This window comes from Siniperca chuatsi, linkage group LG23 (genome assembly GCF_020085105.1).
Source record: "Siniperca chuatsi isolate FFG_IHB_CAS linkage group LG23, ASM2008510v1, whole genome shotgun sequence".
Taxonomy (NCBI): domain Eukaryota; kingdom Metazoa; phylum Chordata; class Actinopteri; order Centrarchiformes; family Sinipercidae; genus Siniperca; species Siniperca chuatsi.
The window spans coordinates 18,132,076-18,147,995 of NC_058064.1; the positions used below are offsets into that span (position 1 = coordinate 18,132,076).

Consider the following 15,920-nt stretch of genomic DNA (forward strand, 5'->3'; position numbering starts at 1 on the left):
TTCTGCAAACAAAACCATTTAATGAATATGTATTTTTTACTCAGGTGTATCATAATGAAATGAATGCACTACATGTGGACTTTCATTCATTAAATAAATCAAAATCTTCCGCAAGATGATCTACTACACCAGAAATAACAAAGTAAAATAATACATGTTTTAAAAAGTTATGACAGACTTGATCATCATTCTGGTGGCCTTCATGGAGTAAGGCGCATGAGTTTTCCAGGTTTGCCAGTGGATGCCTGACGCCCAACCGATGTGTTCACCGGCAGGATGCCAGTCGCTGTTCAGACTAGCAGAGCCACAGCGACTGTACCACCAACCGCCACCGTTTGAAGAGGAACATTCATTTTCAGCAATGTCACCGAAGATGCAGGGGAGCAGCCGTCGTTGTCACGGTCGATGGTGCTGAAGCCGTAGCCATTCTGGTCAATGCCTGGATAAGCACCACGGATGTCATCACCTTTGGACAAAGTTGGAAACCATTTAAGGAAGTCTGGAGTTTAGAATTCAGAGGGTTCCTTTAAAATGTAACTTGCTGAACAGTGGCCACTGTGAGCACAAGTGGCAGTTACAAGATGATCGAATTTCCCTTCATTTTCAAAGATCCTCTTGTTTTACATTTGTCATAAAAACATTTAAATGTTCATCTGTGACATGCTAAAATGTAGCATAACAGTAGCACAAGTACAAAGGAGTCATAAAGTCAGTGAGCTTACTCAGTAATGTCAGTTATACAGCTATATCTGGATTAAGTTTGCCAACATTAGCTAACATTAGCCACCATAAGTTACTGGTCATAACCAAGCGGCAACCTCCGGGGCTGAAAATGAAGCCAACGTGGAAGTGCCAAAAACTGCAGTTCCTCAAATGGCCACTTCACTCCAAAAGTGAGTCAATCCCCATAGACCCCCATGTTAAAATGCCCAACTTTACAGCAGAAATAAAAATGTTTGCAGGCTGGTACAAAAAATGTTTTGGTCTCTATAGCTAATTTCCCCCTTCATGACAACTGTGAGGGGGGTGAATATTTATATAACTCACCCGTTTAAATTATATTAAGGCTTAAAGTTATGCATAATTAAGGACATGTCCGCTTTGAGTGACAGGTGGGTGCCCTATCAGGCGGCTAGCCAGAGTCAGGCACTGCCAAGATGGCGACGGCCGGAGCCACCGGAGCCGCCCTCTTTGAGCTTCACAACGGCTCTTCAGAAACCTATGGGTGACGTCCATGTTTTATACAGTCTATGGTCATATCAGACCAAGTACGGCTGTAGCAGAAAAACCCCTGAGTGCAATAAATTGAGCAAAGGTGCATTTTATTACTGCATTGCATTTTACAACTTTTCAGTTGTGTGAGGAAAATATTTTATTTAATCTTTAAAGCTGCCGTATGTAGCATTTTATCATGTGTAGATCAACACAACATTATTCTAGACACTTTACAAATGAGATCATTCCTGAAAGGACTGTCAGTCTCTAGCTGCTCTACACTTATGTATCAAGGCTGAATTTGAAGCTGCTGGATTGCTTTACACCATAAAACAGGAAGAGGGGGCTGCTGTTTCAGAGAAAACAGAGCTGCATGCAAAGCCATCAGAGCTTCTGCTGACAGCAGATGGTGGAAGACGTGAAAGTCAAAGGGGAAAATCACGTGACTGAAGGAGCAAAGATCTTGAAAGGGAAGCAACAGGTTTTATAGGAAATGTCTTAGGTTTGAGAACCATAAGCACTAAAAAAAGTTGTTTCCAAGGTAACAACAATAAATAATAAAACCTCCATCATTGTCTTGTGCTCACAGACTCACAGAATTATTTTTATATTGAGTAGTTTGTAAAGTACAAACAACAGTGGAAAGGGTGCACAAGTAAGGCAAAAGGACTATTCCAACCAGCATAAATTCAATTTCATTTCACAATGGCATAACATCTGTGTCTATAAAAAGCAAAGGGAAAAGAGGGATAGTAAGAAAAGCTTAAAAGCAGCTGTACCTGCATTTCCTCCGTAATTCCCGACACGCAGTTTGAAAGCTGCTTTTTCATCGCCAAGTCTAAAGTTTGTGTACTCGGCGAATGCAGTGCCACCTTCGTGGTCCCACAGGTCGACCCTCATGATCCAGGTCTTGGTCTTGTTGTTGGTCAGAGAGAAAATCTTCTCCAGACCGAGCCAGTGGTCCTCTGGGGGAATCAGCAGAGCACAAGGAAAAGATTTACGTTTGTCTGTCTTTGCACAAATTCACAGAAATAAACAAATCACTTCTTCATTATATGTAACTACTTGGAGAATGCCTTTATTCCAAACACTTTTCAAAAGCCATAAAAAGGACGATAGGTTTCCAAGGCCCCAAGGCAAAGAGTTTGGCCCATTACAATAACAGGTGTCATCGCCTGCAAGGAAGTAAGGCAAGAATTCAGGGTCAGCTGAAAGTTCAAGCTTGTAATTTCTGAAGTGGCTCCTCACACAATGCTTTCCTGCAGGAGTAGTTGGCACCACAGCCTGATTTGCATACATTTCTGTGTGGTAGAAAATGTGCATATCGCACTCACAGTGTAATCTAATTTAGTTTTAGAGCTGGATTGTGTCGGTAATATGTCTCTTCCCTCCGACATTACGGTGGAGAGCCTGTGACAATGTCAATAAGGAAAAATAATCTCTTTATTACTGCAATGTTTTACCTTCACAGCAAATTGAATCCCTAATCCTGTATGTTCATTTGTATTTAACAAAGACTTTTCTGGGATATATATTCACTGTGTTAGTAAGGCGTGTCACAGTTTACTTACGTGATAGGTTACCAAAACCATTTTTATATTCTGCCCATTCTCTGTTAAAGTGAACCGCTCCTCCACTGCGCCTCTGAAACACCACCCAGCCTCCATCTGGCCGCATCTCACAGTACACCTGAGCAGGTAGTCCAGGAAACATATGTTAAGAAAACCAGCTGACAGGCTTTTCACACACTACCTGAAGACTGAGGCATCTTTTACAGTTTTTGGAAAAGATTACAATTTGTGACTTTTGACTTTATTGATGTCAGTCATGCATATGATTTAAGTAAAAAAATTACATTAACAGAACAGAAAAGTACTACATTTTAAGCTAAGTATTAGGTATTAAAGGTCCCATGTTATGCTCAACCAGACATTATGTTTATCAGACTGTTCCTTGCTGCAGCGCCTCTATTCACCCTCTCTGAACACTCCGTTTTAGTGCCTGTCTCTTTAAGGCCTCCCTCGCTAAAAGCCCACCTTCTTCTGATTGGCCAACTTCCAGAAGCCTGCCAAGGGGCCAGTGTTACCAACTTGGAGACTTTGTCATTAGATTTAGCAATTTTATTTCTAAAAAGCGACTAGCGGCAAATTTAGGGATTTATTCAGACCATCAGGGAAAAGTCGAATATATTATATTGTAATTCGTTCCCGTGCATTGTGCCACAGTGTCTCTCTTCCTGTCCTCTCGCGCTGTGTGCAGGCAGTCAGTGTGCTGCTGTGGGGCAGCTTCCCTCTTTCTCTCCGGATCTCTGGATTAAGATGTTATAGTGTGTAAATATGTAAATAGTTCGTTTGATCATGTAATCTTCTCCCGCCTTCCTCCCATTGTAGATTTCTTTTTTTTACTTCAAACACACGATGTCCCCATAATGAGTTTGTGAATATTTGGCCAAAGATTGCTCTATCTACGTTTTATACGTCTTAAATTAAGGTGATCATCAGAGGGAAAACCAGAACATATTTAACTTTCCTTCACAACCGAAGAAGCACTTTCTGAAAGACATACTGAACAACCTCCAACTCTAGCTCAGCGACAGTTGTGTTGTTAATAAAGTTTCAACAACAGCACAAAAAAAAAGGTTGGACAGTGGGTCCGGGTCATATATGTATAATAAGAACTGGATAGGACACCGCCGCGCAGCCTTGTTTCCAATTTTTCCCTGCGGCCCAAAAAGCACATTTCCCACATAGGCCACCATTATAAAACAGACGTCTGTAAAACTGTTGACAGGACACCTCAAACTGCAAACAAGGATAATTATGACTCTTTCTATTATGCATTTGTGATTTGTAAAACTTTCCTCGAGCCGAGAAATGCGATTTAAAAATCGGTGACGTCATCACAATGGAAAGTCTATGGGCCGAGTGGGAACTCGCGGACGGGGCTGGCGGGAGAAACACTACTGCGCATATTCAGTGGGCCGCATACCCAGGAAGTGAACCTGGGAGCTCGAAAACTGTTTTGGCGTATGCTCAGGCAAGCAATTCTCATTGAAATGAACAGGCGCCCGCTTTGGGTCCTTAACGATTCCTACAGTGTATTTCTGTCACGCTTATATGAGTGAACTGCACTGAGCAAAACGCGAGGACCGCACATTACATCAGTGGCTGTCGAGTCTTGCTGGACCACAGCAGCGTGTGTGTGAGAGGGCGAGCGGCAGAAAGTGACGGTGAATGGAGCAGAGCAGAGGAAAAAGAAATAATTACTTTGTACATTACATGTCAGGTGTAGGGTCTTTTATGATACCTTAAACGGGGTGCTGACTCCGGGAGGCTGGATTACGTAAACCCCACTGGATGCTTGTGGTGAGAGAGCCTTAATCTGTGTGCAGTCTGTTCCTGAGGTTAGCATGACAAGAGAAAAACAAGAGGATGACCAGCGTTAAATCTGAATGCGTGGTGCCTTGTATCTTCCATAATTTGTAATTCATTTGGATAATTTGCATGAAATTGTAAGTATACTGTAAGCAATTATAACATTCACCATACCTTGAGAAGAAACTGCTTTCTGCTGCTCCTAGCAATACCACAGAAACAGTTTTAAAGTGAGACTTGGTCTACTGTAAATGTACAACTTAAAATACAGACATTACAGCCAGAGCTGAACATAATAAAGAGGGAAGACATTGGAGAGAGGAGGAGAGGTTTATGTAGTTTTTATTTTTACCTTAGCCTGCTCTGTGCAGCTCAAAAGAAATGCCAAGATGAGCCCACAATACCAAACCAGACTCTTCATTTTGACCTGGTTTTCACAGTTTAAAAGTGACATGTTAGCCTTAATAGATAATATAAATATCTTATACATTTATTTACATTTAATTATCTAAAACATTTTCTAAAGAAATGTAATCTTTTAATCTATACTAAACAGGCAAAACAGTGTTACAGTGAATGTTAAATGACACCAGCAGTTCACAACTCAACCCTTGCAAAGTGACAGACTTAGAAATGAGAGAAGCCAGACATTTCAGCCTTCATTCACTTTCACAAGGGTAAAATACTACATTACTATCCAATCATTTCTTTCTCCAAATACTTACCTGCGTGTTGGATGGACTTTGTATCCCAGTTCAGATTCCACAACAGAAACTGCACCTTTTCCCACGGACTAAACTACCACACTGTTTATCATAAATGCCGTCACTTCCTAGTATGCAGACTGAGTAGGAGCAAACTCTGAATAACAGACCCAGAAACTTTCCGTAATTCTCTTACTACAGTAACTTCTTGTTTTACAGAGTATGTCACACAACTTTCACAACTGTGACACAACACTGCTGCACTAAATATACCCAGCAGTGTTTACGGACTTGTTTTTCTGACTTTTCTGGCTAAACCTCTACAACATTCCAAGACTGACTCAAACAAGTGAAAAGGCTGAAAGATGGCAGGCTTGTTTTTCTGACTTTTCTGGCTACACCTCTCGAGGCAAATAACGTTCCAAGGCCGACTCAAACGAGAAATACCTGTTATGTTGAACAGTGCCAGTACCTTGAAATCGCAATATTGTGCATTCCAAATAATGTAGTAATAGTAATATATTCATTTATTTAGTGCCAATTAGCAAAGTTGAGCATGCTGACACGCTAAACTAAAATGGTGAACATGGTAAACATTATAGCAGCTGAACATCAGCCTGTTAGCATTGTCATTTTGAACATGTTAGAATGATGACGTTAGCATTGAGCTCAAAGCGCAGCTTTACATAAGTACAACCTCACAGAGCTGCTAGCATGGCTGTAGATTGTTGGAAGATTTTTGCCCTTGCTCATTGGCAGCATTTGACCTGAAAAGTATGTGTCAGTGTGTTCTAATATGGTGCATTTATGTGCAGGATGGAAGATTATAGATGGAAAGTTGGCTGTTTAACAGAAACCTTTTTTAATGAAAGACGCTACCAAATTAACACACTTATATATATATATATATATATATATATATATACAGTGGTGTGAAAAAGTGTTTGCCCCCTTCCTGATTTCTTATTTTTTGCATGTTTGTCACACTTAAATGTTTCAGATCATCAAACAAATTTAAATATTAGTCAAAGATAACACAAGTAAACACAAAATGCAGTTTTTAAATGAAGGTTGTTATTATAAAGGGAAAACAAGCCACATTGGAGGGTTTTCAAGCATGAACTGCCTTTTTAAGGTCATGCCACAGCATCTCAATAGGATTCAGGTCAGAACTTTGACTAGGCCACTCCAAAGGCAAACACTTTTGCACACCACTATATATATATCCTCTTTTTTTTCTTCTTTTTTTTTTTACAATATCCATGCTTTCATAGATACATATATATTTTGTTTTCCAGGTTTGAATTTACTACAAACTATAAAATAAGTTTAAAATGAAAAAGTTAAACAGTGTAAGTGAAAATGGCGAATTCTCTTTTTTCCTATTCATCACATATTCTCCAGCCTTGCTGCCCGCCTCTGAGAGCAGAAAAATATGGAATGAACATCATGCTTTCCTTTTTCATGGCTGTGAAACAGCATGGGATAGGAGATGTCACCTTTGAATTCCACAGACTAATACAATTACCAACTCCTTTGAATTTTTTGCCATTCATTTTTGTACAGACATGCATGGTCCCCAGAGGATGAATCCTACTGACTTTGTCACTTTGACTTCCCTGACTCTTACTCTAGCGTCATCAGGAGGTTGACATTTTTGTGAAATGTCTCGACAACTGTTGGATGGTTTGCCATGGAATTTGGTACAGATATTTATGGTCCCCAGAGGATGAATCCTAGTGACTTACTCGACCCCCTAAATGTTCATATAGTGCCACCAGCAGGTCAAACTATTCACTCATCACTCACAATATCTCTTCATCTGCTTGACGGATTGGCATCAAATTATGTATTCATGGTTCCCAGATGATGTATCCTAATGACTTTGATGATCCCCTGCCTTTTCCTCTGTTGCCACCATGAGCATGACATTTGCGGTTTTGAGCCAAATATCTCAACAGCTATTGGATTGCCATGAAATTTGATCCAGACATTTGTGTCCCACATCAGCCTCAGCTATACTGAGTCCAAATTAGCAAATGTAATGGTAACTTGAAAATTTACAGTTGGCTGTTTAAGAGAAACCTTTTTAATAAAAAAATGTGGTCATATTTATTGTCCTTAAGGTCTGATTGTGACAACTGAAAAAAAAGTTTAAAATCCATTTTAGTTTAAAAATTAGACAGCTTGAGTGAAAATTCAGAAATCTCTTTTTTTTTTTTCCAATTCATATATATAGTGCCAATTAGCAAAGTTGAGCATGCTGACACGCTAAACTAAAATGGTGAACATGGTAAACATTATAGCAGCTGAACATCAGCCTGTTAGCATTGTCATTTTGAACATGTTAGAATGATGACGTTAGCATTGAGCTCAAAGCGCAGCTTTACATAAGTACAACCTCACAGAGCTGCTAGCATGGCTGTAGATTGTTGGAAGATTTTTTCCCTTGCTCATTGGCAGCATTTGACTTGAAAAGTATGTGTCAGTGTGTTCTAATATGGTGCATTTATGTGCAGGATGGAAGATTATAGATGGAAAGTTGGCTGTTTAACAGAAACCTTTTTTAATGAAAGATGCTACCAAATTAACACACACACGCATATATATATCCTTTTTTTCTTTTTCTTTTTTTTACAATATCCATGTTTTCATATATACATATATATTTTGTTTTCCAGGTATGAATTTACTACAAACTATAAAATAAGTTTAAAATGAAAAAGTTAGACAGCGTAAGTGAAAATGCAGAATTCTCTTTTTTCCTATTCATCACATCATTCTCCAGCCTTGCTGCCAGCCTCTGAGAGCAGAAAAATATGGAATGAATATCATGCCATATCTCCAAACAGAAAAAGGAAAACTCAAATACAAAATAATGTTTGCAGAGATTTGAAATTGTCAATCAAAACATTATGCAAGCCTTCAAAACTTAGTTTCAATCTTGCAAAACCTTTTTAATTTGATTTCAACCTTTCTAAGTTTTTTTTTTCAGTTTGGAGATATGGCATGATCTTCATCCCATAGAAAAACACCATTTCCTTAAAATCTCAATTATTTTCCCAAATCAACCTGCACTCAGAATTCCTCAAGTCTTTCTGCACTAGCTGACCGAGAAATGAGTTCTTGCAGACCCTTCACCATGCAAATAGTGACAGAGCAGTCATCCTCCTCCATCCCAAACCCGGGGTACAGAGGCTCAGTGAAGGTGCTGTAGAATGTGTGAAGGTGGCTGAGGGTCCCAGAGGAGACGCTGTAGAAGGACAGGGTGCCGCCCGGCCAGTCCAGATACACTCCCACCCTGTGGGAGCGAGACGGAGGTGCTGGTATTTCCACAGGCTGGTGGTCGTGCTGAGCACTGTAGTGATCCTCAGAGCAGTACAGACTCCAGGACTGGTCTGTGTAACCAAACCCACAGAGGTGAGAGCCCGCCCTGCGGCGGATCCCCCTCATCGCCACGGCGACGTCCACCCAGCGTCCTCGCCACTCCACCTCCCAGTAGTGGCGTTGGGTGAGGCCTTGGTGACACAGCACCTGGGAGACGCTCTCGAACCTATCGGGGTGATCTGGGTACTGCTGGTTCTCCCTGACCCACGTCACCTGCTTCCCACTGTCGTACAGAAAGAGAGACTTGGCGGCTGTGTTTGTGTCCAACGTCAGCGTACATGCATCTGTACAAAACACAGATATGGCTATTTCAGTGTTGTTTATAAACATTATTTTTATTTCATAACAATGATGAGGTCCATTGTAATGTGCTTTGGTGGTGCATATAATATTAATTAATTAATATGCAATTCATTTAAGTCAAAACTGCCACACAACTGTTCCAGTGCTTTCAGGACCCTGACCTGTGCCTAATCTAAACAAATAGACACGGACAGAAAGACAGACCGACAGAAAGAAAGAAAGAAGGCTTGGGAAAGTTGTAGCCATTTACCAATAAGACAGAAAGAAAGGAAGTAAGAAAGATGAGAAATACAGAATCCACACTGTCAGTTTCAAATAGATCTCTATCCTGCCATCTGTTGGACAAACGACACTACAACATGCAAAAGCAAAAAAACAAGTGAAAAGGCTGAAAGATGGCAGCATGCATATGACACATTTATATATGCGCACAATCAAAACTAAAACTAAACTCAGATGGCAGATGGAAGAAATCATTCAAAACAAAACCTAACTTTTTTAAGCAAAAGGTTTTGCTTTGTCAATTCAAAGATCCTTTTAGAGGCTTGATTAAATGTTGAAAGAGGAATTTGTAAATATGACACAGATTCATACATTATTTTTAATAATCAGAATCATTTATTTGATTCAAAGATTTTGTATTTAAAAGAGTCTTGTTGCTAAAATTCTATTCAGCAGGCATACAGTTGTGACATTGCAGGTACATAGCCTGATCCTTGGCCTGCTGCTGCCAACAACTACAAAGCTTTTGTGTATCTTCTTCTGCCCACATTACAGATAGTTGCTGTTTGGTTCAATTAAATGAGTGAAAATAATGTAAATAGAAAATACATCACTTACAGTTTTTCAGTGTTGATTTCAAGTAGCACTCTGCATTATAGTCCACACTGTAGACAGAATGATATATATACAAATATTAATCATTAATAGACACATTATGACATTTTAGAATACTTTATATCTGTCTTTTGTAACCAAATCATACATGTAATATATGTTTTGCATGTATGAAAAATTTGATTGTATGTGCTGTAGAGCACGTGAACATGTTGCGCCTTGCTTCCTCTGAATATTGTGCTTTCTGTTCTCTGTAGTTAATCATGTGTGCAGCACATGTGCTTCTGCTCTAAAACAAACTTTGCCAGATAACTGCATGGCAATACACACCCTAATAAAGGGACCTTGATCATTAAATGAAACATTAAACCACAAGACATGTTGCATATTTAAAGGAATACTCATCTTAACAAGGCATGTGGTATAATAATAGTGTTTATTTTCAAGAATTTTCCTGAATCTCTTCTTGGTATTTTTGGTCAACTGTGTTGTTGATACTAGAGAACAAATAGTACCAGGAGAGATTTAAACCCGTAATCCAAAGACACAAAATTATTAGCTGTGATGGATTGTTTTACCTGAATTTTTCCAGTTTACAGAGCGGGTCGTTCCAATGAACAGAGATCAGCTTCACTCCAGAGTCCTGCAGGTAGTTGTAGCTGAGGTCCAGCTGCCTCAGGTGAGAAGGGTTGGAGCGCAGGGCTGAAGCCAAATAAGTGCAGTCTTTCTCAGTGACTCCACAGAATGACAGCCTGTGTGGATAGGTATTCACATTTTATCTAAAAACACAATATTTGCCTTTTCATGTTGTGTATTTGATAAAGACTTTCCAAAAATAAGACCAAAAATCTCCAACCCTTTTCTATTTATTTACCTTAAATATCTAGGTGTTTCTGTGTCTTTATTGTGCAGAAATAGTTTTTACTTTCATATTATTATAGTATTACTTACTTGCATATTGGCTGCTATAGAAAGTAAAGATTATGTTACTTTGAATGTAAAGCCAGCTTACCTTAACGTCTCCAGTTTACAGCTCGGACTCGCCAGTCCAACAGAGAGCAGCTCCACTTCTGAGTCCTGCAGGTCGTTCCCACTCAGATCAAGCTCCTTCAGGTGACCGGCGTCAGAGCTGAGGACTGAGGCCAAATCAGCACAGCATTTCTGGAGATTGCACTCGTTTAACCTGCAGGTGAGGATATGCTTAGTTTCAGTGGGACTATATTAAGAAGTGGTACCCAACAAAGTTTAAAATTATCTGAGACTTGTTGAACTGATGCCAAACAAATTGAAAGTGCATGTAATAGTGTGTCATTACATTAATATAAGCCACTATATTATTTGTTGTGTCCACTGAACCTGCGTGACCTGACCTTAATGTCTCCAGTTTACAGTGTGGACTACTCAGTCCAGCACAGAGCTGCTGTATGTCTGGACCCTGCAGGTTGTTTCCACTCAGGTCCAGCTCTCTGAGGTGGGCAGAGTCAGAGCTGAGAGCTGAGCCGATGTGATTGCAGCATTTCTGTGTAAGGCCACACCAGCTGAGCCTGACAGGTGAAAGAAATTTTCAAATGATGTACAGCACACTACATGTGACATAGTGATGATAAACACATGATCAGTCCACACTAAAATACTTCACAAACATCACATATGGCTGCACATTAGTGGTAAAAAATTGTGTTGTAATTATTTGGTTGTAATTGAACCTATATTCATTGATTTTTTGGGGGGCAGCGCAACAAGGTCTAAACACAACACTGACATCATTTTTTAAAGTCGATATGGCAAACATGTTAGCAAACAGTTGCCTATTTACCCATTTAGCATAGAACATTAGCATTCATTTGGAGTTGTGTTTCTGTCTCCATGGTGAATGTAAGTCCAATATTAATTCTCTTTTTAGCACTGCTTTGTTCCACACTAACTCCTGAGCGAAATAGCTGTCTCTTTAGTCGCCAAATGCTCCACTATTTTCACCAGCTAGTTGCTAATTTGGTTGCCTGTTGTTTGGTGCTGGGCAGGTATGTGTATAATGGTTTTATCAGAGTTTTTACAGCTGATGAAAGCGGTGAGAGTAAACCAAAACAGTAAAGTTGCAGGCTGTAAAACCAAAACGATTAACTGAAAGAGGCCTACAAGTTCTGCAGAGCGGAGGGAAACTGCAGAGTTGGGTGATAATTCTTTGTGGATGAGCAAACCCTTTCACATGTTAACATGAAAATAGAAATTAGTGCAGCTTTAAAGCTGCATTAATCAGTATTCTTTATATTAATATTACATCAAATGTGATAAGTGTAGTGAAGTGTAATATGAAAGGGTTTACTCATAGTGACACACAATTACAACCTAAATTCACAGCTCTACAGAGGTTTTTAGCATGTTTTAGCAGAGTATTTTGGTGATCTGCACATTCATTGTATGGTTCAGTCTTACTGCTCTCATTATTTATGTTTGCAGCACCAGTAGTGCAGCTGTTTTCAGCAAACAAGCTCTGACAAACACTGTACTGTACACTTTACCAGCCCAGCACCTAATGTTAGTTTTCTCAGAAGTTGGTGGAAAAAAAACAGAGCTAAAAGGAAATAGTGTAGCTAAGACAATCACAGTCACAATTTTCATTTCAGAGGACTGCACTGACCTTAATGTTTCCAGTCTACAGTGTGGATTACTTAGTCCAGCAGTAAGCAGAGATACACCAGAATCCTTTAGGCTGTTGTTGCTCAGGTCAAGAGTTTTCAGGTGGGATGTGCCTGAACTCAAAACTGTAGCCAAATCTGCACAGCAATTCTCTTTGAGCTTGCACTGATTCAGCCTGCAAAAGAGTATTCACCAAAACAACAGGATTTGTTTTCTTAAAAACATGAATTGTGATTAAATTCAAGTCCAAGCAAGTGATTTAAGTTTGTCAGCAAGAAGAAGGTCTGACCTAACTGTTTCTAGTTTGCAGTGGTGGCTGCGCAGTCCCACACACAGAGCCTTCACTCCTGCTTCCTGGAAGTCATTAGCACTTAGGTCCAGTTCTCTGAGTCGGGTAGAGTCTGTGCTGAGAGCAACAGCCAGTGCTTCACAGCAGTCTCCTTCCAGTTTACACTTATGTAATCTAAAAAAGGAGAAAGCTTTTAATGTTCTGAACGGAAAAACAGCATGTGGATTGTATATCATTCAAGAGCAAATTATGACAACAGCAGTGAACCTAAACCACAAGTCTTTAACCACAAGAAGTAAATGCTGCTGTTTGCAGGGTTGTATTGTGCAATATTTGGTTTCTAAAAGACTAACAATTGTTACAGACCTTAAATTCTTTAGTTTACAATGTGGACTCCCTAATCCAACAGAAAGTAGCTTCACCCCTGAGTCCTTCAGCTTGTTGTCACTCAGGTCCAGCTCTGTCAGGTGAGAGGAGGATGAGCTCAGCGCAGAGGCCAGAACTTCACAGCAGAGCTCAGTGAGGTTGCAGCGATTAAGCCTAGAAAAACGATACATAAACAAGAAATTTCTGTTTGTTAATTTTTTTTTCATTATGGGATGAGAAGGTGCTCAGGCCAACATCCAAGAATAGCTGCAGTATTACAGAGAAATTTGTTTGCGGCTTAGAGAGCAACTAAAACCAACATGCATGAGGAACACTATTATCAAGTGGGTAAACTCACAGAGCACGTGTGGAGGAAGTAATGACGGTCAGCAGCTTCACTACCCCTTCTTCTGATCTTATGTACTTCTTCAAGTCGAACTCCTCCTCTGTTGCCTCTGATGTCATAAGTTCAAAAGTGAGAGCAGACCACTGGACCGGAGACAGCTTTTTAGCTGCAAGCCTCCCAGAACTCATAAAGCTCTGGACCTCCTGCACCAAAGACTCCTCTTTGAGCTCACTCAGACAGTGGAACAGGTTGAGCTTGGCCTCTGGTTCCTCTTTGATCTTCTCCTTAATAAACTGGATGGTTTTCACCACATCCTCCTCTCCTTCTGCTTCTAAACACAGTATTCTACCCAGGAGCTCCTGGTTTGACTTCAGCGACAGTCCCAGGAGAAAGCGAAGGAAGAGGTCCCAGTGGCCGTCTCGACTCTCCAAGGCTTTTTCGATGGCAGTCTTGTGAAAACTGAACACAGACTTGGGGAGCCATCTTGTAGATATTCTTTTCAGGTATCCAAGAAGAACATTTTCTTTTCTTTGCATGTAGGAGTGATGGGCATACACAGCTGCCAGAAACTCCTGGATGGTTAAATGTACAAAGCTAAAAACTTCTTTCGTCCTTCTGCCCTCCACCATGAAGACCTCTGTACAAACTCCTGAGTAAATGGTTGCCTCTTTGACATCCATGCCACACTCTTTCAAGTCAGCCTCGTAGAAGATCAGTTTGCCTTTCTCCAGTTGACGGAACGCCAGCTCTGCTAGCTTCAAAACAACATTGTTGCTTTCCATCGGGTAGTGCCCTTCTATCATCCGGTCTGTCTGGCAGAGAAGGAGATACGTGTACATCTCGGTCAGGGTGTAGGGCATGCCTCCTGTCACATTGTCGCGCAACATTTTCTTCATTACAGTGACTGTGATCCAGCAGAAAACTGGTATCTGACACATGATGTAGAGGCTTCTTGATGACTTCACATGGTTGATGATCCTCATGGCGAGGTTATCATCATGCAAACGTCTCTTAAAGTATTCCTCCCTCTGTTCATTAGCAAAGCCCTTCACCTCTGTCCACTGGTGGATGTACTTTCGAGGGACCCGGCTAGCTGCGGCAGGTCTGGATGTGATCCAGATGAGAGCCTTGCCGAGCAGATCTCCCGTGATGAGGTTGGTGATCAGCACATCTAGCGAGGCCGGCTCCGTCTCATCTCTCAAAACCTTGTTGTGCTTGAAGTTCAAGGGGAGGAGAGTCTCGTCCAGGCCATCAAAGATGAAGAGGACTTTGCATTCTCTTCCCAGCGTCTCAAGAGGTTTCATCTCAGGGAAGAACTGATGGAGCAGCTGCATCAGACTGTAGTCCTTTTCTCCTATGTTGGGATTCAGTTCACGGAAAGGAAGCGGGAAGAGGAAGGTGATGTCCTGATTTTCCTCTCCTTCTGCCCAACTCAGGGTAAACTTCTGTGCACAGACAGTTTTACCCACTCCGGGTATACCCTGCGTAAGCACAGTTCTGATTCGCTTCTCTTGGTTGGGCTTTGGTTTGAAAATGTCGCTAGCTTTAATGGAGGTTTCTTCTGTTGTCACTTGGTTGTACCTCTGCTGTCTGACCTCGTGATCCTCACTGAAGCCTCCCCAGGCTCCTTCGATCACATGCAGCTCAGTGTAGATTTTGTTCAGGTAGACGCTGTCTCCTTCATCTGCATTACCCTCGTAAATGTTTTGGTACTTTTCCTTCAGGGTGGATCTCAGTTTTTCTCTGATTACATGGTGGTCGATTTCTGTTCAAAGAATAAATAAAGCAATTCAACCTTTACTCTTGTGTCTGTAAATGGATATAGTATGAGTTTGAAATTGTCAACATGACTGTGTGTGTGGGTGTCTTTTAACCTTCTTACCTTTGCCTACTTGATTGCTTGAAACTGATAAAGAAACAAAGAGACAGGTGTTACATGGCCAAGCTCTTTTGTCTTACAAACTAACTAAACAGTCAAATCTTGTACTTTTTAAACATGATTTTACCTTCATCGTACTTCTTCTTTAGTGTTTCAGCCCACAGTTTGAGTTTCATCCTCATCAGTATATCCACTGTGACTGTAACAGCACCGTCGTAGCCATATGTCTGCACCAAAAGATCCACAGAGCCCAGCCTGTCTACCCCATCGATCCGAGACTTTGGAATATGAGGGAATCCTTCAAGAACATTACTGTAAAGGAACCACTGGAAAATCCTTAGCTCTTTATCAACCAGCTCCTCCAAAGTGGCCAAGAGCAGCTCTGGGACACAAGCCATATCTGTTTTCCGAATTAGTCATGTGATCAACCAGTCCTGTTGTTCTGCGTTCATCCTCTAGCAGAAGCAAGGTTCAAATGCAGCAACAGTTTCACTTTTGAGCTGATGTAGGCTGGGGTAGCTGTCGTCATCTCACTACTCAGTTCCTGCTGCGCTCACTGAAAATTATAGCCATGTAATCACCA

General features: G+C 40.8%; 1 protein-coding gene and 1 pseudogene across 2 annotated transcripts; both read right to left on the reverse strand.

Moving 5' to 3' along the window:
• Positions 1–5,557, reverse strand: LOC122871263 (annotated as a pseudogene).
• Positions 5,558–6,518: 961 nt separating this feature from the next.
• Positions 6,519–15,873, reverse strand: LOC122871573 (NACHT, LRR and PYD domains-containing protein 12-like). 2 transcript variants are annotated; one of them, XM_044186859.1, is made up of 11 exons: positions 15,465–15,872; positions 15,341–15,364; positions 13,471–15,223; positions 13,113–13,286; positions 12,747–12,920; positions 12,459–12,632; positions 11,191–11,364; positions 10,833–11,003; positions 10,399–10,572; positions 9,824–9,870; positions 6,519–8,964 (listed from the first exon to the last, which is right to left on the reverse strand). In XM_044186859.1, the coding sequence occupies exons 1-11, from the start codon at positions 15,733–15,735 to the stop codon at positions 8,372–8,374; spliced, it is 3,729 nt and encodes a 1,242-aa protein (XP_044042794.1). In that variant the 5' UTR covers positions 15,736–15,872; the 3' UTR covers positions 6,519–8,371. The 2 variants fall into 2 exon arrangements, with proteins under 2 accessions (XP_044042794.1, XP_044042795.1); XM_044186860.1 differs by having other exon boundaries at positions 8,758–8,903; positions 15,465–15,873.
• Positions 15,874–15,920: the final 47 nt, after the last annotated feature.